Below are 25,506 nucleotides of genomic sequence, written 5' to 3' on the forward strand. Positions count from 1 at the left end.
GGACAGTAACAATATGGTCACACATGAATTGTGGTTACCCAGTGTATATGTGGTATTTTTTTAATTTGGGTCAAATGTCATTAAAGGGGTCACTTCCGGTATAAAACGAAATACCTTTAAAATGCATCTTCTCCCACATATTACGTAGGACAGTGACGCCACTTGCACACATGCATTGTCATTACCCAGTGTCTACGGGGTGTACACAGATTTGGGGTCAAAGGTCAATAAAGGGTCACTTCCGGTATAAAAAGAAATAATTTCAAAACATTTTATTAGCTAAACAAAACATAGGACAGTAACGGTATGTTCACACATGATTGTGGTTATCCAGTGTATCTCTGGTATTTTTTATTTGGGATCAAAGGTCATTTAGGGGTCACTTCCGGTCTAAAACGAAATTCCTTCTAAATGCCTCTTCTGGCACAAATAACATAGCAGAGTGATGCCACGTGCAAACGTGCATTGAGATTAGCCGATGTCTATGGATTGTTCTGAGATTTTGGAGTCAAAGGTCATTAAGGGGTCACACCACGGCTGTGTTCGTGGTCTTAGACCACAGCTAAGTCTAGTTTCTTCTTCTTCTTCTTTCTTCTGTCAACCATTACATTTACTCTAGCACTCACATGCTTACATCGATTTTGACCTAACTTGGTCACAATGATCATTGACCATGCCCCTACATGTCACATTAAACTCGTGGGGTCAAAGGTCACGCAGGGGTCGTAGGTGTCAAAAACGTGATTTCAACTCAAAATGCATCTTCTCCTACAAATTACGTAGGACAGTGACGCCACTTGCACAGATGCATTGTAATTACCCATTGTCTATAGTGTGTACACAGATTTGGGGTCAAAGGTCATTAAGGGTCACTTCCGATATAAAACGGAATACCTTCAATTGTTTTTATTAGCTAAGGAAAACAGGACAGTAACGGTATGTTCACATATGAGTTGCAGTTACCCAATGTATATGTGGTATTTCTTTATTTGGGGTCAATAAGTCATTAAGGGGTCACTTCCGGTATAAAACGAAACACCTTTAAAATGCATCTTCTCCCACAAATTACGTAGGACAGTGACACCACTTGCACACATGCATTGTTATTACCTAGTGTCAATGTGGTGTACACAGATTTGGGGTCAAAGGTCATTAAGGGGTCACTTCGGGTATAAATCGAAATATCTTCAAAAAATGTTATTAGCTAAGAAAAACATAGGAGAGTGATGATATGTTCACACATGAATTGTGTTTACCCAATGTATATATGGTATTTTTTTATTTGGGGTCAAAGGTCATTAAGGGGTCATTTCCGGTATAAAACGAAATACCTTTAAAATGCATCTTCTCTCACAAATTACGTAGGACAGTGATGCCACTTACACACATGTATTGTTATTACCCAGTGTCTATGGGGTGTACACAGATTTGGGGTCAAAGGTCATTAAGGTGTCACTTCCGGTATAAAACGAAATAACTTATCAGCCAAGAAAAATATAGCACAGAGACGGTACATTCACTCATGAATTGATGTTACTCAGTGTATACGTGGTATTTTTTTATTTGGGGTAAAAGGTCAGTAATGGGTCACTTCCGGTCTGAAAAAAAAAAAAACCCTTCAAAATGCCCCTTCTGCCACAAATAACATGGTAAAGTGATGCCACATGCACAAATACGTTGCCATTAGCCAATGTCTATGGGATTTTCATATATTTTGGGGTCAATGGTCATTAAGGGGTCACAACACGGCTGTGTTCGTGGTCTTAGACCACAGCTAAGTCTAGTCTTCTTCTTAATCTTCAATATCATTTGATTTTAGAATGATGATTCACTCTACCAAATGCTATGAAATAGTGCCGTATTTTCCATAAAGATATAAGCATATAGCCACTGGTTCTAATATATAGATCGTGGGAAAAGTGTTTCCATTTAATATGGAAATCACAACCTTACCAATCTTCTCAATATCTAACCATACTTGGAAACCTTCATTCTCAAGTTTGTCTTTCAACGTTTTCATTCTTTCCTGGGCATCCCATTGGTAGCTTATCATCACGTGACGACCTGAAATCACGAAAGAGCCAAATATTAATTGTTCATCATTGATTTATTTATGACCCACAAAGGTTTGATAATTACGCCCTAGACTGGGATGTCGTGTACAAATTGTGCAATGATCCCCGCCGAGTTTTCCCTCTTTATGGCTCGATGACGTTTATATAATAAGGCGAGTGGTATGGCGGAACAATATTTTCCACAGTTTTAACCATTACTGCAGTGTATTTCTTAATATTAATACAATGATCGTACATATATTTCCATAGATATTGCAGTTTTGAGTTATGGCTAACGCTTTACCACTCCTGAGAAAAATCATGAGGTGGAAATAACACGTTTTGTAATCAAGCCTTTAGATCTCCTTTACAGAGTGATAGAACCCAAAACCAAATCTTATTTGCCTCAATATTTGCCCCGGATATTTGCGTGCAAACACGGCTAGGCTACACTACCCCGACCCGCCTTAAAGGTTTACGACATCGCGTGCGTAATTTCCCAATTGTATAAGGAATCGGATAATAACGTTTGCACAGTGTTTTTTGTGTGAGCTGAGAGTACACCAGACCTATCAAATTGCATTCTGAATACGAGGAATGTGCTTTTGATGTCAAATAATTTATTAAATGTTTTACAGTGTATAATGCATATCATGTTTCATGACCTTACCGTGCTTTCCTGGGATACCCTCGTTATCTTCCTCTTTGCTGTCAGCTGTAGGCCTATTATGTTCAACGTCTAAAAGAGAAAGGAAACCACCCACTGTTAAAGTGGTAACCCTAATCGCAATTTTTAGCAACAGAGCAGTTGAGCTGAATAACACTTTGTGCACATCCCTTCGTTATTTCGTTGGTAACAAACGCTCTGTAAAACATCGCACAAAACGCGACGCGAGATGTGTAGTGGGGAAGATTTATGCAGCTAGCACATACGGGGGTATGTTTTACTCATCACAGATATCAAATATAAATATTTAGACCAATCACGGCCCCTGAGATTTTGACGAACTATCTGGGTGGATGGCAGCTTGGTGTCATTTGAAATTGCATTTTGTAAAAATTATTTGTACTGAAAAATGACGAACATTGCACTTTTCTTTCCATTACAGACATATTGTAAAGTATTATAAAGCTCATGTGTGAATAGTCCAATATATTTAAGAAACTCTTTCTGCTGATGACCCCGGGTTGACTAAGGGTCACTAATTCGTTACAATTTGTCGCCATGTTTATATTTACAGACGACATGGCTTGTTGATGTCATCTTGTAGACTTTCTACTCGTGTATGTTTTCCTAACTACAGTTCGTCTTTTAAAAACTGAACTTCGACGTACTTGGTGCAAAAATTCTTGCCACCAGCGGCATTTTTTTTTGGGAGGGGGGGGGTCCAGTTTGTTTTTCAGATCGTGTGGTTCAGCAGTGTCTAAGACCCGGAGGAATAATGAAATGGGGCACTAGCTTAATTGTCTTTTCTTCACGTTGGTTGGCGCTGGGCAAATCGATCCTTGTTCCGATTTCGTGTAATTTGTCAAACATCGAACATCAATGCCAGCCAGATGACGATATCCTTCCGTCTAAATGAAAATTGTGTCCATAACTGGGGACCTATTCCTTCATACGCGAATATTATCTGAGTCGACTAGCTACGCCAAGTTACATCATCGGCGCAAGATCGCAGCAGTTGAAGCAAGTTTCTGATTAGGCCAAAAAAGTGCTTGTTTGCCCAGACACGACTGACCCAAAAATAAACACTTTTTTTACAATGATATAAAAATAAAGAAATGATGTTTTTTTCCTATAAAAATGCCAAATGACACTTGAAAGTTAATATTCATGGTAATCACAGCTTTCATTTTCCCCATTTAGCCCTCCCCCAACAATATGTTACGATCAATCAACAACAATATAGAGAGCCAAGCATGACCAGTAAATGTATGGTATGGGAGTTTGTATTGCAGCCCGTCACCCTTGCAAAAGCATGCATTTATACTGAATCTTTATCAAGATTTTGTTACCAAAGAGGTTAAACTTTGTAAGGTTGAAATATGATTGCGTATGTGCAGTGCACATTGTGCACTCCGCGTACTATGCGCAGTGCTTTCGCACGTTATCGTGTCGCATAGGACAGTAACGGTATGTTCACACATGAATTGTAGTTACCCAATTCATATGTGGTATTTTCGTTTCAACCTTTAGGCCTCGCTTGTAACGCTCGCTTGTGCCTCGCGCACGTTTTAATATATTTTTGGTATTCTCCGTTTTGCGAGCATTTTTAATTAAACATGTTTAACGCTCTTCATTTGTATACGCTCTACGCGTTTTTACCCTCAGGCAACGCCTATAACCTTTTTGTACTCGCACTCGCGTTTTCGCATTTATAATTTTATTTTATTTTCTGTCTTGCGCGTTATGTTTTCCAACTTAAACATGTTTAACGCGCTGGATTTGTATACGCTCTACCCGCTTGCTCGCTTGTCGCTCAATGTGTCGCTTGCGTGTCGCTCCCACCATTCACCTGCGCTCGCGTTTTAATCATGTTTTAAATGTTTCTCTCGTGTAGGCCTCACATCACTATTACGCTGCCAGAATTGGCAGTAATTCAATGCAAGTCTTTACAGGGTACAATGTATTACACGATCTTACCTTGCTTTTCCGAGACATATAAAAGAAGAAAAAAAGGAAACCATAAACCAGTTTTAAAGTGTATGGAATATGTCATAGTTGTGTGTCCATTTTTTGTAGATAAATTAGCTGCGCAGCCAATCAGATCGCAGTAGTTGGAGCAGGGAAGTGCCACTGGTTGGAGGAAGCTTGTGACTCGAGGCTTGTGATGATGATGTGATGATACACTTATAATAAATGCACGTCATGATCTTACCATTTCCTGAGCCACACCAAGTTGTATAAATGCCCCAATATCGCATTAATTGGGGAAGCTTGTGATGATGGGGTGATGGTACCGTAATATTCTACGATAATTCACCTGGTTAATTCCCAAACACATTATTTTTTCCGTTTCCGTAAGATGCTGGAAGAATAATCATCAGTCATATCTTCGGTAATTCTTAGCAGTATACAATAGAAACCATGACCTTACCAGGCTTTTCTGAGTCATCCATTTTATCTCCATCTTTGCTTTCGGCTACATCGTGTACATCGTCTAGAAGGAAAATATCAAACCCCTGTTTAAGTGGCAACCTCAATCGTAATTGTAGTTTTAAAATGCGTTGTATCCTTTCGTTGATTCATTCGTTAGTAACAAACGCACGGTAAAACGATGCACAAAAAGTGAGATGTATTGGGCTATTCCAGATAAAACATGCACCCCCCCCCCTATAGAGGGCAACGGAAATCCAGATTTTTTGGTGGTCTCTGGGGCTTGGAATTCCAGCCAATTCTACAATATGCTTGTCAAATTCCAGCCTATTCTGCCTATGCTTGGTGCAAAATTTCCAGATTTTTCTACCGTTTTGTTAGTCTGAAGGCATAGAGGGTTTTGGAATTCCAGGTTTATTATGTTTATCTTTGGTTGGATTTCCAGACTTTTTTGCCTCTGGTCAACAAAATAATCCATATTTTTTTCCATTGAGGTGCTGGAATTCCAGATCGTTTTGTTAGTAATTTGCCGGGATTTCCAGTCTTTTGTGCAAATAGATATCAGGAATTCCATTCTCTTCCAGTTCAATGTGTTACGAGTCGTACTTGACTCAAGGCCAAAATCACCTTTTTCCCGAACTCACACGAATGCACAACACAAATACACTGTTTGTTTAAGCAAACAAAATCTAAGTCTTTAATTGAAAACAGAGTATGATTGGTACATATAATAACAATATCGCATATACAATAAAATCACACAATGACAGTTTTACTATATCAGTACTTAACCAGCTGTCTTCTTGTTGGTGATCCTAGAGTTCTTGCAATGTTCTGGACGACTGATGTAATATATCCTTATTCACTTGTCCTGCGAAAATCAGCGAAGTCCATAGTACACTTGCATTTATAAATCCTTGCGTATAAAATCCTCATATGAAAATGATGACGCTTCCTCCAATCTCCTTTGCGCTGCTACATATATCTCCACAAATATATCTCCTTGCGATGCTTTCTCCACAAATATATCTCCTTGCGCTGCTTTCTCCAAAAATGGTGTTTCTTTCACCAATCACTCTTTTTCAGGGAACAGGTTTCTTTAACACAGCTCCGCTGTTTTTGACAGATGCGTGGCCTTCACAAACCCAGCAAACTCCAGCAATTTGACAGAAGAACTTTTAATCCTTTGATGAGGAAGAGCACTTTTGTGTGCTCGCTGTCTTCTTCGATGCTGTATTAAAATTAGCTCAATTATTGGCTATATAAACTGGTTAAAATGTACTTCTTTTTTGAAGCACGAAGACCATCACACACATGTGGAATATCTCAATCTCCCATGGCATTCTGTAAAGTCCCAACAAAAGCCTCCAGCTTTTTATAGCAGTACTCATGCAAAACACCCATCATGTCTTAATAAACCATTACTGCAATCACATTTTGACAACATTGCTGCAATCTTGGGATTTCCCCAGATTAATTATACACATTCACATTTCACATTACATCACTTCCTGGGGGGTTTTCTGATGGTGCAATAATGAACTGGGGGTTTCCAAGTTCCAAACATAGCTCTGACTTTGTTTACAATAATTTGGGGAATTCAATATGTCTTTCCACACCATTATCTTGCAATTACAAGGGCTTTCCCATCTCATGAAATACTTTCAGCTTGTAAACAAAGTTAAATAATTAAATTAAATCAAATTACTCAGGGCACATCACAAATGTAATTTGTCAAAATGTACATATGGGTGTGTGTGTGTGGGGGGGGGTGTTTTTTCCCATCCCATACAAGTTGAGTTCACAATACTTGGCGCCTCCAGTTGGTGGTGGGTAAGCCTACTAGTTATAGTCATCATGATTGACAGCCCAAGTTACCATGACAACCAATTTTGTTGTTGAGTAGGCCCTAATTATTTAAAGGGAAAGAAAAAGAGCAAGGTACACCAACTTGACTTGAAACAAGTCGCAGGGTGGCGAATCAGACCCCTCCCTCAGACAGTCGACAGATATGTTGTGACAAAATTTACGATTTGCATCTTCCTTTTGGTCTATAGTTTACCCCAGTTTGGCCCATGATCTAGTATTAAAATGCCAAATTGCCGCGCCTCTCGGTAGGCCGTTCTGTGAGTAAATCTGCAAGACATCCCCTTGGAAATTCCTTTTTTTTTTCTTCTCGAACTTGAATACAAATCTCAAAAATGAGACTTATAATTCCACCCTTTCTATAATGTAAAATCATAAATAATATGAGTGCTAGGGCAGCTCCTCTGATGCCTGGAAAATCATAAAAGTTGCGCACTGATTCAAAATACCGGATTTAATAAACCAAACGTTGTAAAAAAAGGCCTATACATCTTCCTTTGGCACAATTTTAGAGCATATGTTGTCCTCAATTTAGTTCATTCTAGCATTGAAATTGCAATTTTTTCGCGCGGATTTGTCCTGATGTTCTTTTAGTAGCAAATCAGTGGGACGATTTGGAAATTTTGCCCCCTGGTTCGGTGCCGGGGTTCGGTGATTCCGGTACCATCAACCTTTGAATTTTAGCATTGAAATAGCAACTCTAGGGTAAGCGGGAGGGTAAGCTTGGAAAAAAGTTGGGTTACAGTTGATGGGGAGAGGTGTCTTCTATCTGAACGGCCGCATAGAGGTGGCAATCATGTTGCCTTGCCCAGGGACCATCAAAAGTAAATCCAGCCATATACCAGCGATACCAGCAAAATTTATTTTTCGATCCACAGCCTCATCCCCCCACTTTTCTCAAAAAAAGTTGAGATTTTTATACCACTGGATATCTCTGGCTACATAATGTTTATGTACCAAATATTTCTTGCAGATTAATTCCGTTTAGCAAAAATATCGCCAAATTTGAATTTCGTTCTGGTATATCAGAACGAAATTAGAACAGTGGCCTATGGAGCAGTGTAAACCACATATAAATCATTTATAACTCGCAAACGCAAAATCGGAATCAACTGAAATTTTGGGAATATGCTTTTTCGTGAATATCTACTGAAAAATGTCATAAAAAGACTATATGCTATAAGATCACGAAATCCTCCTTTATTTAACACTAAAAGATTGCATTCATTGTATACAAATCTATGGCACAATGCACATATTATACAATTCACTGAATTCAGTCAAATTAATTTGCTGGTTTGGGGGAAATTGGTTATTTTTGCTGTCAAGGTTGCTTAATTCTACATCCTTGGTATTTGAGTTACGATAAATTACGGGATGTTTTATATACTGTTACTTGTGAAAAATATAATGGAGACTGGAACATAATTATACACAAAATAATATTTATATACATTATTGATCAAGTTTCAGCATATAGATGTTGGTGAATTTGTCCTTAAAATGTCAGAATTCTGCACCCATGACTGCAGAAATAAAAATTCTCCAAAACTTTTCAGTTCATTTTACTATTTGATGCATAACCCAATAACATTTAAACTCTTGGTTGTGAATAAAAAATCACCTGGACTGTTGATATTGTGCCATGTCGGCCATGGTTTTTGGCAAATTCTAAAAGCATGATTTCAGTGCCTCGGTTTGAAAAAAAATAATTGATATGTTATTGACATATAAAGTGCCATTTCATAAGAAACCCCTTTTATTTGACACTTTCGCAATATGCATGTATGAAAAGGTAAATATGCGGTACTTGTGTTAATTTTGCTCCTAATTGGTATTTTTTGACTTTGTTATTTTAGTTCAGTTCCAATGACCGGTCACAATCGGACACTTTGAAAATTCATAATTCGAAAAGTTTGTGTCCGATTTTGACCATTTAAGCACCAAAATCCATCTGTTGATGAGTTCAGAAAACGGTCGTTTGCAACAACATGGGCAATATTGTACTATATGAATATGTACTAGAAGTCAGTCTCACATCTTCTTTTTTGGATATTACAAAACATGTACATGTACTCTCCCAAAAGCAAGCTTGAGAACAATTATAAAAACTACTTGGAAAACATAAATTCAGTTATAAAACAACAAAATATTCCATGACTTCATGTTATAAAATAAATAACAGTAACCAATTTGATTTGGGATGTGGATTTTGTTCAATCTTAAAGTTAAAATACAATATCAGATATCATCCCTTATTCACGGTATGTGATTAATCAGCGTATTATAAATTTGATGAGGAATTTAAATACATACATGTATGCAATTGGGTTTTGTGTAGGGGGTGGAGGAAAAAAGCTTTGATTGATAATGTCATTAAAATATTAAGATACCCTGCATCTCGTTTCTACTAGGCTTTATTTAACTTAGCTCATGCTGAGTGAACATAAAAAAGGTTGAATAACACATGGAGATTTAAAAAAAAGTAAGTAAACAAAATCCAATGAAACTGGTAACTTGCAAAACTTTATTAACCACAGAGCAGTACAGAACAAAATCTTGTTCATGGTTGTTTGTTTAACCATGGATAAAGATAATTATGCTCTTCAAACACATTAAAGGTTCCATGACTGGGCAAACAAAGTTTTTGTTCCAATATCTGTGGTTATACACACTTGTGTTTATAATACATCCCGGGTAATACATGCACAGTCTTCACAGTCACACCACACACCGACATCGCCTGGCTATTAATTATTTGATGCAGCAGAGATATTCAAATAAATACACGGGATCGATACACGTGAATTGCTATGCACGATTTTGATATCAGGCGAAAATCTTCGGATACCGGGTTGGAAAATGATGAATATCTCCGTAAATGATTTTTTCTCAAGAAACCAGATTTGGTCTCATACACTTGAAAATACGTGTTGAACAGATATGATAGTCGTTAGTTTGCGCTTTGAACTTTGAGCTTGCGTTTTGAGCTGAAAAAAAGTGACCAAAATTCAAGATTTTAAAAAGCGCAGCGTAGAACCTCGTGGAGGTAGTCTCAGGCCAGACTATATGTGGCTATCACGAACATACAGGATCGACGAGTGTCAGACCGACTGACACAAACTGGCTGTGTAGGAGACTATCGAAGAGACAGTCTATTAAAGCATATGACAATGGTGAATGTATGCTCGCTGACCGTACAGAGGTCAGTCACAGAGCTTCACAGGCTAATGTCATTAGCCTTAGTCGGATGTCCTTCAGCCTACTCTGCATTTAAAAACTATTAAACAGGTGGGAATACAATGGCCATCCGTGGCTGTGGATTCAACCTACCATGGCATTTTCTGCCATGAAGATATCGGGTCGATGACACTGTGCACCAGGCTATGTACACTCAGTGGATCTGGGGGGTTCTGCTTGATCAGCAGAAGAGTATTTCTCCATCTTCTGGTATTACAGTAAATCTATCATTTGCTGCATATTTGCTCAAACTTTTTACATGATTGTAATTACCCAATGCTATCTGAAATACAATGTAAAGGACTAAGCCTGTTCAAAGTAAAATGTAGAGTTTGTATAATAAAACTGGGATCCCCAGAGCCCCAGTTAAGCGGCTAAGTCGATTTTTCACTTTTTACCTCATTATTTTCGCTTAGTTAAAACTGAGACTAGTAAACATGAGACTGTTGGTTTACTAGTCTCAGGTTAAAATGATCAGAAGACTTTCTTGACAGATAAAGTGTTACTAGTAATATTATGTAATAATTTTTGACAAAAAAAAGAACAAAATTAAAATTTTACCAAAACCATACATTATGTCTTTTATCATCAATCTCCAAAATAGTAAAGATAAATGGTCTATGGTATACCAAGCCATGGTAAAACCAAATTTATCGAACGTAATCAAAACAATAAAATAATTATTTGGCCAAAAAAACAACTACAAACAAACATTTGATTGTCCCTGCCCCTTTTAGGGATTATGATTTTCTTCTCTTATTTCTTGCATAAAAGTGGGAAATTTAAGTTAACATATTGGCAATATAATTTGCTTCCTCCTCTTAATGATCAATTTTGCATTGTAGAAAAAAATAAAAATAAAAAGTGTTTTTTTTTTTTAGTTTTTTTTTTTTTCTGCCAGTGTAGTTTTTTAGCTGTGGACCTACTATGGAGTGCAACCTGTAGTGTAGAGGTGTATCTTACTGACTTGCTTACCTAACTGTCTAACCTTTTATAATTATTTTATAATTATAGTTATAACCCTTTGCCTTTGGCTCTAAAATCATAATTGCAAGACTCTGAATTTGTAAAACTATATAGACCCAACCGAATACTGACCACTCGTCCTTTAAAAGTCTCCCCTCCATAAGGGGCAATTCACAAAATAATACCATAAAACAGGTATAGGTGTGAATGGTTGTGGAATCGAACTAGAGAAATAGCCCTCTGTCACTTAGAACTTAAAACCAACATGTCTGCCATTTCAATTGCAGATGAGTTTATTCATAGATTTTAAAATCTATGGTTTATTCCATAAAGTCTGTAGTACAGCAGTGATCGCGATACAGCAAGTGTTTCTATAAAAGGCTGCTAGAATAACTTAATTGTAATGCTAATGCTGAGGAAGCCTGATTACCTTTTTAAAAGTGGGACGGTTTTCAATGAAATATTTTTTGTGTAAAAACTGAAGCATCATATTATAAAATATAAAATATTTGAATATTAACTGTACATCATAGGGGAAAGTGGGGGTAATCCCGGGCACCTTTCGTTAAGGCTACACAGGTACAAGATTAAATAAAGTTCATCAGTAAAAATCATATCAATGCAAAGTAGGAGTAATGTTCTAACTAGTAACTAGTTTTTAATAACTCAACATCTATGGTTAATAAGTTATAATTAAAAAACAAATGGTAAAAAATGTTGGGGTAATGCCGGACACGGGGTAATCCCGGACACATGATTGTTGCTAAGAGGAAAGTGGAGTAGGATGATAACCCCCTAGAATGTATTAGGTACTTCTGTTACCTCAAGCATACAACTATGGGGGCTGTTGTTGTTGTCTATATTTTCGAAATAACAAGTGTACGGCATTACCCCATCTGTATAGAGACGCATGTGTGTCCGGGATTACCCCTCACGGTCCCGATTTAATTTTTCAGCGCTTGTTCTACTAATCCATTTTTAAGATACCAAAATTCATACATCCAGCTAACAATCAAGTATCAAACATAATTTTCATCCATACTTCATCTGTCCCTTGTCGCATTAACTGTCACCCAGCTAATAAATCACTTGCACTTTTCAGATAAAAAGTCAAAAATGACAATTTCTGTTTTTTCGTAATTTTCACAAAAAAAGACGAGACCCAAAGCGCTGGTAGTAGTACACGTGAGGTACACTTTGAGGTAGTAGCTAATACCCTAAGGTAGTATAATAGTGCCACCCTTCTCCGTTTAGCTGCAATCGATGTGTCCGGGATTCCCCACAGTCCGGTATTACCCCACTTTCCCCTATATAACGATTCGTGGTACCCAATCGTGCTACAGTTTATGTTATGTGGTTTAGGAAGCAGATAACTTTATTTCAATACGCCAAAATATTTTCTGAAAAAAATTTAACCCTGAATTGATGGCGAAAATTTTGTAAAATTTACGTAGGTCCCCACAATTACTGTTTCGTCTTTATGGGAATTTAATCTTTTAATATTTGAAAGAACTTTGGGGACCTACGTGGACTTTTACTATAAATTGCAAAAATCCAGACCGCCTTACAAGAAAAATGGTAGGCTGAATAGGCTCCCTATCTTGCAGAGCAGCACGTGCGTGCACGAAATCAATTGTGTATGTATGTATCATAGCTAGGCCCCTCGTATTGTCTGTATGCGCCTGAGAATTCAACAATATTAATAATGGTAGCTCTATTATAATACACATGAATGTTTTTAAGCACTGTATATATGCCTATATGATAGCGGTGCAGCGTGGGTCCGAGGCCCACCTCTGCCGAACTAAATTTCCTTTTTTTTTTAATTTCATATTATGTTAGGGAAATGTGGCTGGGAGAATTTATGTATGACGAAGAGTGGTGTGGGTCTATATGTTCATCCCCTCCAATGGTGATCCCCAGCCCGACTTGGGTCTTCACTCTTCATTCTCGCTTGTGCGAAGATTTTGTTTTTATAGGCCTACTTGTTTAAATTTGTTGAGGCAAAATAAGTACCAATCCAAGATTCGGTGCACCTACATTGTAATACCTGACATGTATTCAAAAAGCAGACCGATAGCCAGAGGCACACCCCTGACCCTACTCCATACATTAAAAATTGCAATTGTTTTTTGCAACACAATTTCACAGAAGTCCTATAATGTCTACTGCAGTGGGGCTCATATGGATGTATAAATTATGACAAACACTGCAATTATCACAACTTGGAAAATAACAAGGGACAGCCTGGCTTAACACCCTACTCTTTACGAGGTCTAGTTGTGATAAACACGTATGATTGTGACTTTCTCATACATGGTACCAACGACTTAAAATTGTACACTTTAATGGTTATAGGTGATTCTTAACAGTTCTCATTTATTCAGAAAAAAAGTTAACACTTGAAACTTGTTTTTTAACAATTTGACAGATATGTTACAATAAAAAACATCTTTTGAAAATGGCAGGTGTCATAATTATGAAATGTTTGGATTCTAAGTTAACATGCTTTTGAAAATTAAGCGTGGTAAGGTTAGGACACTACTAAATGGTTATTGGATGCTTAGTACTGATGAAACAAAAATTAAGTACCGTGTTTCTGTTTCCACCGACATGCGTTAACAAAAAATATGTTTGAAGTAAAAGTAGTAGACTTCTTTGCATGTTATAATTATTGTAGATGCAAAATGTTGTCGCATTGGAATATGTTTTCCTTACAATGGCGACACAAATGCTATTATTCGATTAACAAAAAATATTTGTGAATAACTCCTCTCTGGATAGAAAAAATCATGGTTTAAGTGAGAAGAGGGTAGTAAAAGATGTACCTTTGTTACATTTTGACAAAAATGGGTTTATTGCATTTTTGGGGTTGCTAGTATGTACCCTTTATTTTAAAAGTGTTTTTATTTAAAAATTCAAATAACAAAGGGTCAAGTGGGCACCGCCATTGTTTACCCACACAGCCTTTTGTAGTAAAAGATGTCCCTTTGTGCAGCTATGTAGAACAAGATGTACCCTTGTGATATGTGCAGCCAATCAATGATCGCCTAGTGTGTGTCACATGACTACTTTACTGCACACAAAGATGCACACCGTGGCATTAAAGTGCTCGGTAACAGCAGTGATGACGGTGGCCATAACAAGCAATCTGACCACGATGATGACCATGATGGCCATGTTTATCATAATGATATTTATGCTAGCTTTTAACATTTTAGCGTGTAAACACCTGAAAATATTTAGCAGTTTCACAGTTTTGTTTCAAAAATGTTCATACAGATCCTGTATTTATAATAAATATAATTATGATAACAATGACAATGGTTGCTATAACAAGCAATGTGGCCACGATGATGACCATGATGATCATGATGATATTTTATGTCAGCCTTTGACATTTAATCACCTGTAAATTATGCAGTATTTCATGTATATTTTTACCATCTTTCATGTTTTTATGATAATATTTAAATGATGACAGTGTGGCCATATCAAGCAATGTGGCCACGATGATTGACCATGATGACCATGTTGGCTATGTTGTTGATGATGATGATGATGATGATATTGTATGTCAGACTTTAAAACTTGACCTTGTAAACACCTGTAACTATATAGTATTTCATGTAGTTTTGATTTAAAAAAACATTTCATGCCAGATGACATACTGTATACTGATGATAATGATGAAAATGATCATAAATAGCAATGTGGCCATGACGATGACCAGGATGGTGATATAATATAATGTAAAAAATCTCTAAATATGAAGTGTTTTGCTTTAGATAATTCATGTAAGATGACATGATTAATATGATTAATATGACAATGCAATCTGGCCATGATGATGATGATGATGATGATGATGATGATGATGATGGTGATGACCATGATGACGGTGATGACCATGATGATGATGACATTTTAATGTATCCGTTGGGTTAAAACGATACTTCTGTACTTTTTAAAACATTTTATACCAAATGGCATGTGGTGCACATTGTTATGATGATGATAATGATAATAAAGACAACCATTATTATCATGATGATGATGATGACCATGATGATGATGACAATAGTGTTGATGATGAACAACAATTTTTTTTTTTATTGTATATTTGATGGTATTTTCACTTTCTGGTATTTATAATATCATCTTGCCATGATTACTATGGATATAATTGTGTTTAACATTATCAGGTTGCATTTTACCGTACAAGATGTACCTATGTGCATCATTGTAGACCTAAAAGTACCTTTGTGCAAATTAGTGATTATTGATTATACAAAAACAATATGTGGCATACATTAAAATTTTGCACCAAAACTTTTCTTGAGGGCACACTGTGTCTACCTGAAAATTTAAATTTAATGTGTCGCTTAATATGATTTGTGGGAATTTTCAAAAACGTCAAACCTGTTTTTCTCAAAACTGTCATTATGTAACAAAGGGACTTCTTGTACTACACTCTTCAAATTTTTTTTAGCATGGTGAATTGTAAGGCATCGGTCAGAGCATCCTTTAAAAAGTAGGTCTACCTTTACGCAATTAACAATTTTCCATATATCAATGTGAACCATTCATGTCAGGATCAAATACATTTTGCATTATTGATAACAAAGTAACACTTAAACTCGAAAGTTGAATTCAATAATAAAAAAATACTACCAGCTGTCATGTCACATACATTTTTTGTATTCTCTGGACTAAAAAGTCATCTATATCTACCATTTATTCTACTTATTTTCCTTTCAAGTAATAAGCCCTCACTCAGACATCAGTATGATACGAGTGGTTATTCGTTTTGTTTTTTCGATAACATGAGCACATGACACAGGCAAGATATTAATTGCACCATTCGATCCATGCAACATATATAGCTATATATTTATTTTTGGTAACAATAAAGGACCATTTCCTCTATACATCTTCCCAATCTGGGTGTTAAATATTAATATTACTTTATTTATGTTATATTTTATTCATATATGTCGTATGTATACGGACGTTGAAACTTTAAAAAGTAACAGTCCCCAAAGAATTTAGATATGAGCTCTTTGATCGTCCCCAATCAGGGAATTCCCTTTTAACAAAGGAGCACCTGCGTAGTACAAGGTACTGCAGCAATTAGCATAAGCACCATCGGCGCGACAAGATCGGACTCGATCTACTTGCTGTGGCTTCATGTATTTATCATGTAGCCTTAAGCCTATTATAAATATATCTATTTCATTCAAATACAGCTATATATTTAATATAAAAACAACATTTGAGGCTTTAGGTATTTTAGTCTCAGCTCAAACCAAAGTAAGAAAGTTTGAATTATTATGTACCGTAAATATTCGCCTAATGGCGCACATGGGCTCCTTTGCCTAGACTTGATCCACCAGTCCTTCAACTGCTTACGCACGGTCATCGGGTTGTGCTTGCAGGTGAGAAACGGCCATTTTATTCCGCCATTTTGAATTGTTTCGAGATCGGGGCCGAGGGACTCAGGCTATAAAAATCCCAACAAGAATTAAGGGTATGTGCCCTTATTTGCTGGTGGGATTTTTATGGGAGGGCACTTTAAGTTTGTGTCTAAAATACCAGTTATGTCAAGGGGGCCCATAGCGCCATTAGGCGAACGTTCTACAGTATATCCATTGACAATACAACAATATTCGAGTTGAAAAGTAGGAAAAAAAGATCTAGGCCTCAAGAAAGAAAGAACAGGATTAAATAAAGAATAATTAAGGACATAAAGAGAGAATTTTTAGAAAGAGCTAAAGCAAGAAACTGAGTTTCACACTCCAATCCTTTTATAGTTCGAAATGTGTGCTGCCGACAGAGTATGCGTCCCTTTGTGTGGTTCAGTTGATATGGACCTAAAGACCCGGTTTAACAAAAATTTTAAAAATCATGTCACGTCAATCAAACAATTTTTAGGCCTAATATAGAAAGTAGTAGGCCTACATACCACATATTGTTATTGAAAACCAGTAAGGAGAACAGCAACCCTTCACAAAAGAGAAGCTTAATTTTAGTGGTTACCTAGGATACCAACACCAGTGGCGTGCGCAAAGGGGACAGGGGGATGTGACCCCCCCCCACTTTTGTCAAAAAGTTCGGGGAAATGCACCCAATCGGGGAAAACTGGGGAATTAGTTATTAAATTTTAAAACAGTCAGAGAATCGAGACCCCTGCCAATGACTTTCAAAAACCTGCGTACGTTACTGCCAAACACACGCCTTGGTGGTGGGCCTATAATATACATGTAAAACATCATAGATGACTTTGAATAAAATGCAGATAAAGCAAATATAATGAAACCATGAGAACAATAAACACCTATACAATTAGCCTAAAATAACTCTAAAACACTAACATGGATTTTTTGGTAGTCAATTGAAAAATTATAACTTATTTGTGTAATTTTAGATAACCTCTATAGAGGGCGATGGAATTCCAGATATTTTTTGGTAAGTCAATTGAAAATTCCAACTTTTTTTAAAATTATTTTTAAAACCCTCTATACCCCTCCATGGAATTCCAGACTTTTTTGCTAGTCAATTGAAAAATTCCAACTTTTTATTTGGGTATTTTAGAAACCCTCTATAGAGGGCGATGGAATTCCAGATTTTTTTTGTAAGTCAATTGAAAATTCCAACTTTTTTTTTTTATTTTTAAAAAACCCTCCATACCCCTCCATGGATTTCCAGATTTTACATGCACTAAACAGGGCCGGAAATCCAGGTTTCTTCCTCAAGTATGCTTTGGAATTCCAGACATTTTAGAAAAAAATAATTTTGCCCTCTATAGGGGGGGGGGGGTGCATGTTTTATCTGGAATAGCCCATAGTGGGTGAGATGTATGCAGCGAGCACATTTTTATAAGTACGCAAATATTCGGAGGTTTTTTTTTTTACTTTGGTTGGCACTGGGCAAATCATCCATGTTCAAAATTGGTAAACACCGAATATCATTTGAAACGTCTATCCAACGACTCGAAAATGTCACGAGGCAGGCCCTTGTATTTATTAAATGTGTCTATATTTGTGTGCCCATCTCTTGTCACTCGAACAATACCTGGTCAGCCACCTGTCCACACCAAGTTTCATGAAAGCCCAAGATCACAGTATTTGCAGGAAGCTCGTGAAGATGGGGGTAATGATAGATGGGGTCTCCATAAACCGTATGGGTTGAATATTTATTGTAGTGTGCCGGGAGATGTTGTCATCAAAATATGCTTTCCATGAGTTCAATTCTGGTGTTCATAATGTAGTGAACATGCCTAAATGGCGGTTTTAAGGAGACTGAATTTGAGGTTTTTTTTTTTGGGGGGGTAAATGTATGACTTCCTGAACATTGTTCTCATATAATCAAATTTATTGAAGTTTGAGGTCCAATTGTGTACTGAGCCTAAATACCAACAAGTGTTGATCAGAACTAAAATGCACTTGTAATGTACCAAATTTCAATGTAGGATGAGCTTTTGAAAAATGGCTCTTAAAAGTGATACGTACTCAGAAAGTTTGAAAGGTGCCCTGGAGCCAAGTGTTATAAACTTACTGAGCATGAGTTCATTGGACAAACCGCACAATTATTTTTGTACCGTAAGTTTCTAACATTTGAACCCAGTGGGGGACATTTAAACTTTCTATGTACGTATCACTTTAAAGAGCAATATTATAAGCTCCTCTCATTTGCACAAAATGGTACATTCCAAGTGCATGTCAGCTCTAACGAATGCCAATGGCTAACAAAGTTTAGGAATTATCACCTTAAGGGGTTATTACACCCATTGCATTTTTTTGCATTTTGTGAAGGGGCAAATCTTCTCGTTCTAGTGGTGGCATCGGTATCAATGTAGTTTACGTACTTTTACAGGCAGGAGCCAAAAGGTGGTACATCACCGACGTTTTAAATTCACTTCATTTTGGAAAGCTTACTATCAACGGATTTCGTTCCAATTTTTGATACATGTTGCCAACGCATTAGAGAAATAATGTTGATATGTAAAATGGGAATTAGTGGTTCTTGATGACTTCATGAACTTGGTGATTTTCAGTGCTCCACACCTATCAACAAACGAACTGGTTAAAATGTTGAGCTATATTTTGTATTTTTAACTAGCGACATTTATTTCACTGAAACCTAATTAAGCCATAGGTAAAACGTTTCCACAACCAAACTGCAGTTATGTTGAAAAAAAATGCATTTCTCTTCACCCATTCCATCAGATTAGGTAGTTTTTCATAAGCTTCACTTTTGTGATTTTGGTACCAATTTTACCTTTTTTTTTGTCCAATCCATTTCAATTAGACAATCTAAATTGTACTCACCATTTACATCCATTCCCAAGAAATGTTATTCTGTCCATCATAGCATTATATATCCAGTAAAAGACAAACTAGACCAAATATCACAATTGATTCCTCATTATAGCTATGTTGATATATCACATGTTGTTCAAAATGGATGCCTAAATTTGACCTCAACCAGGTGACCTATAACCTGACCTATGATGACATATAGCCTTATAGAAATTTCTTTTCCAAACACATGATAGAGGCTATATATTATTAAATTCGCTATACCATTCGTTGTGGAAGAGATATTTTAGCATACATAGTTGATCACAGTCTGAAGATGGTATAACAAAAGATACAATTTATTCTATTCAAGTACTACTTGAATAGAATAAATTATGTTTTGTTATGAGGCACACATACTGAGTTACTATAATCCCATAGTAACAGGTAAACAAAAAAAAGTATATGGGGCAAAAATGATATACTAAAATGGTTTTCTTTGTAGGTAGAGATATTTTATAAGTTCAGGACATGAGGTAATGAACATATTTATGTACTTCATAAATTTGCAAGAAAAAAAGAAGAGGGGTACTGATGAAAATTAGGGTATTACACCCCCTTAAACCCCAATACATTTGATAATAACAGAAAAATGATGAATGGAGGAGAAATATTGTGTCCCCACAAAGCTCAAATTCAGCCTCCTTAAATCCGCCCTTTTAGGCAAATGTACTGCATTATGAGTACCATAATGTAAACTCATGGAACGCACATTTCTACTAAACAATTATTTTACACCATCTCCCGTCACACCACAGACTAGCCTTGGCAATTCGTGAAGAAATATTCCATACCCAATGTCAAGTCTGTATAACAGTAATTCTTTACAGTTATACCATGGAGGTATATAAATAAATGGAGAATGATCGCCAGAATTCTAATCTCTTAAGTGGAGATTATCCGATTACCTCTATTCATTGAGTCACCAAACTTGAATGACTAGCCACTTCAGCCAAGCTATTGATCTCCACGATGGTTATGAGACTCTACCATGGTTCATTGATCGTCACTCCCAAAATTTCCTCATAGGAATTGAACCTACATTGACCCGTACCGGAAGGCTTGTAAAAGAGACTGTATAATGACGTCAGCTAGTCAATTAGCTGTTCAAAGTCGCCAGTTTTGATAGCTTATAGTTTCAATGTATGATTGTGCGAAAACCCGATGAAATTTGGATGTTCTGTTCTCAAGTTATGAAACTGTTTTCAACACTAGTTGTGCCGTAACTTGACAAATATACTTAGTTTTCATGTTCATATATTAAGCTTTTAAGGGGTCTGAGGGAGTTCAAATATAGTGCAAATGAAAGCAAAACGTTTTTACCTTCCGATTGTGAAAAAATTATGTTGGGCCAATTTGGGCCAATTGAGTTAAGAGCGAGTAAAATTTACCGGAAGTACTTCGGAATTCAGCTAAAATCTTTTCATCATCATTAAACTTCTCATTTTATAATAAATAATTATCAGTATTTAGGCCTAAATGATTATTAATATTATTAGGGGCCATCATTTTCTTTGGAGGGGGTTCCAAATAGGCCTATACCGGGGGGTCATAACTTTTGGAAAGAAAAATAGGGGGTCATAGCCTAATTTAATTTTTCAAGAATCATGACCAAAATGTAGGGGGTCACAATATGACCACAGATATAGGCCTACAGATAGGGTGTTTATTTTATTCAAAAAGACTGATTTCAATGCATTTTTTTGGCGAAAATGACATTTTGATATTAAATTCTCTGAAACATGAGCACTTTCCAATAAACATTATAAGTAACTGCATTTTGCACCCCATTGAAATAAATGACCAGTGAAACAGACTTAACAATGTAATCAGCTTAGCATAATCAATATCCCCTGAAATTGCCTATTCAACAATAATTGGTCATAACCAACGTAGTACAAAAGATGCTTGGCTAGATCATTCTCCATTTATTTATATACCTCCATGGTTATACAATACCCGTCATGATGTTACCTTGCTTTTCTGAGCCATCCTCTTTATCTTCTTCTTTGCTTACAGTTATATCATAACATTAAATTCTTTCAAATTGGACTTTATTTTGTCCACTATATATTTCAAACTTCAAATAATTTTACTTTGTGTAGCAAATATGATTTTGAATTTCCAATTCATTATCCAAATAAATACAATGTTTTAGGACAGACTTGTTGCAGTCTAAAAAGTTTTTTTATTGAATTATCAGTATTGTAACATGGTAGACTTGGAACAAATCTTAATTTATTTTTATTCTAAGAAAAAACATAGATTCTAAAAGTAAGCATTAAAATGAGCAGAAATTTGCATAAATTTGGATTGGTAATGATTAGTAATATTAAATCCTACAAGTGTATCACAGATGGCAGATATCAAAAATTGTTTAAATGATTTTAATTAGCATTTTTATAGAGAAAAACTGGCATCATTTTCAGTGATGTGCGCCCTTATGTTAAGTTCCTCATACGATATCTGGCGATTTGCACGATGGTCGAATTCAGCACCTTTGAAGAGCTAGCGTTTGAACTTGAAAATCAGTGTACTGTGAAAGCCGAATAGATTTCATGATGGAATTTGAATGTCTGTGATACTAGTGATGTGAGTAATTATGATTGTGTGTTTGTGGGGGGGTATAGACCTGTATGTTAAGCTTATAGATTTCATGCACGTGAAAATGCAATGCTGTTGATAATGCACTTGTCACTAGAAACCCTGACCCTGTGATACTAGTGATGTGAGTAATTATGATTGTGTGTGTGTGCTGAGGGGGGGGGGTACATAGGCCTGTATATTCAGTATTTAAGCTTATAGATTTCATGCACGTGAAAATGCAAGGCTGTTGATAATGCACTTGTCAATTGAAAGCCTGACCCTGTGATACTAGTGATGTGAGTAATTATGATTGGGGGGGGTGCATAGGCCCGTATGTTCAGTAGTTAAACTTATAGATTTCATGCACGTGAAAATGAAGACTGTTGATAATGCACTTGTCAATTGAAACCCTGAGTCCCTGACCCACTCCAACCCCTGGCTGCAGTGCAGAGTACCCGGAAAAAATAGCCGGGCAGTTTATTATAACAGACGGGCATTGACACAAAATTTGTCCCTGTAGGGCCGGCCATGTGTTGTTTCCCGTCGGTCCGGGACTTGGCCGGGAGTTTTAACATTTTTGAAATTTAGCCCTGGTATAAGTCCCAGCCACCCATCCCCGTGGTACCCTGGCCATAAGGGGGGCTGGAAATTCACAGCTGCATATAGCCATATCTTTGATAACATGGACAAGTATAGTGATGATGTACATTATACAAATGATGAGATATCCTCTAAATAGGCACAATTTCACGGCTTTACCAGACGCGTAATGTTGCGAGTAAATTAAACGCCATTTTGTGTGTAGGAAGTTGCAATTAAAAAACTGCGATAATTTCAAATGACTGCAATTTGCAATGAAAAGCAAACCACCAAAAATTTCTCATTTGTAGATGTACACACATTGGTATGCATATAGCCTCTGGCATTGGCCAATTTGTCCTTGTACTATAAAAAGACCATGCACATTCTTCATATGAATCACAGGCCTATATTCACATAGCCATACATGTACCTGTACAGATGTACACACACCCACACAAACAACTGTATTTTATCCAAGGTAATTGCAGACCCCTCCTACATACGGTACCCTATAACCCTAAACCCTAAACATGGGCCATAACACTAACCGTAATTCTAATCCTAACCCTAATCCTAACCCTAATCCTAATCCTAACCCTAACTTAACCCTAATCCCAACCTTAACCCTAACATACCCTTAACAGGCAAACCCTAATCCTATATCAATTCCTAACCTTAGTCCAAATCCTAATCATATAGCCTTGGAAGGGGGGTGCTCCTTTTGGAATGGATAATAAATTGGACATTCAAAATCATACTTGTTACACAAAGTGAATTTAATTTCAAGTTTAAAATTAATCTGGACTTAGTAAAGTCCAAAATGAAAATCATCTCTGTTGTAATATGTAATCTGACAAGCAAAATGGATAGCAATTATCCATGCTGGTCAGCACTGGGATGGATAAGAGCTATCCAAGCCTTGGGCCAAACACATGTAAACTGAGAGGCAAAATGGATAGCAATTATCCATGCTGGTCACTCAGCACTATGGATAAGAGCTATCCAATGTCCATTTCACTAGGGCTATCCATGCATGCATTGGTCAAACATGGATAACTGCTATCCAAGCCTTGAGCCATACACCTTACTGAACATTAAATTCTTTCAAATTGGACTTTATTTTGTCCACTATATATTTCAAACTTCAAATAATTTTACTTTGTGTAGCAAATATGATTTTGAATTTCCAATTCATTATCCAAATAAATACAATGTTTTAGGACAGACTTGTTGCAGTCTAAAAAGTTTTTTTATTGAATTATCAGTATTGTAACATGGTAGACTTGGAACAAATCTTAATTTATTTTTATTCTAAGAAAAAACATAGATTCTAAAAGTAAGCATTAAAATGAGCAGAAATTTGCATAAATTTGGATTGGTAATGATTAGTAATATTAAATCCTACAAGTGTATCACAGATGGCAGATATCAAAAATTGTTTAAATGATTTTAATTAGCATTTTTATAGAGAAAAACTGGCATCATTTTCAGTGATGTGCGCCCTTATGTTAAGTTCCTCATACGATATCTGGCGATTTGCACGATGGTCGAATTCAGCACCTTTGAAGAGCTAGCGTTTGAACTTGAAAATCAGTGTACTGTGAAAGCCGAATAGATTTCATGATGGAATTTGAATGTCTGTGATACTAGTGATGTGAGTAATTATGATTGTGTGTTTGTGGAGGGGGGTATAGACCTGTATGTTAAGCTTATAGATTTCATGCACGTGAAAATGCAATGCTGTTGATAATGCACTTGTCACTAGAAACCCTGACCCTGTGATACTAGTGATGTGAGTAATTATGATTGTGTGTGTGTGCTGAGGGGGGGCACATAGGCCTGTATATTCAGTATTTAAGCTTATAGATTTCATGCACGTGAAAATGCAAGGCTGTTGATAATGCACTTGTCAATTGAAAGCCTGACCCTGTGATACTAGTGATGTGAGTAATTATGATTGTGGGGGGGGTGCATAGGCCCGTATGTTCAGTAGTTAAGCTTATAGATTTCATGCACGTGAAAATGAAGACTGTTGATAATGCACTTGTCAATTGAAACCCTGAGTCCCTGACCCACTCCAACCCCTGGCTGCAGTGCAGAGTACCCGGAAAAATAGCCGGGCAGTTTATTATAACAGACGGGCATTGACACAAAATTTGTCCCTGTAGGGCCGGCCATGTGTTGTTTCCCGTCGGTCCGGGACTTGGCCGGGAGTTTTAACATTTTTGAAATTTAGCCCTGGTATAAGTCCCAGCCACCCATCCCCGTGGTACCCTGGCCATAAGGGGGGGGGCTGGAAATTCACAGCTGCATATAGCCATATCTTTGATAACATGGACAAGTATAGTGATGATGTACATTATACAAATGATGAGATATCCTCTAAATAGGCACAATTTCACGGCTTTACCAGACGCGTAATGTTGCGAGTAAATTAAACGCCATTTTGTGTGTAGGAAGTTGCAATTAAAAAAACTGCGATAATTTCAAATGACTGCAATTTGCAATGAAAAGCAAACCACCAAAAATTTCTCATTTGTAGATGTACACACATTGGTATGCATATAGCCTCTGGCATTGGCCAATTTGTCCTTGTACTATAAAAAGACCATGCACATTCTTCATATGAATCACAGGCCTATATTCACATAGCCATACATGTACCTGTACAGATGTACACACACCCACACAAACAACTGTATTTTATCCAAGGTAATTGCAGACCCCTCCTACATACGGTACCCTATAACCCTAA

At 36.7% G+C, this 25,506-nt stretch overlaps 1 protein-coding gene across 1 annotated transcript in view; it reads right to left on the minus strand.

Moving 5' to 3' along the window:
- Positions 1–25,506, minus strand: part of LOC140142232 (uncharacterized) — a 76,104-nt gene that overhangs the window by 7,272 nt on the left and 43,326 nt on the right. Inside the window, exons 8-10 of the mRNA XM_072164200.1 lie at positions 5,153–5,215; positions 2,725–2,793; positions 1,954–2,064 (exon numbers count right to left, since the gene is read on the minus strand). Coding sequence (XP_072020301.1) covers positions 1,954–2,064; positions 2,725–2,793; positions 5,153–5,215 — 243 coding nt within the window. The remainder of the gene's footprint in view (positions 1–1,953; positions 2,065–2,724; positions 2,794–5,152; positions 5,216–25,506) is intronic.

This window comes from Amphiura filiformis, chromosome 20 (genome assembly GCF_039555335.1).
Source record: "Amphiura filiformis chromosome 20, Afil_fr2py, whole genome shotgun sequence".
Taxonomy (NCBI): Eukaryota; Metazoa; Echinodermata; class Ophiuroidea; order Amphilepidida; family Amphiuridae; genus Amphiura; species Amphiura filiformis.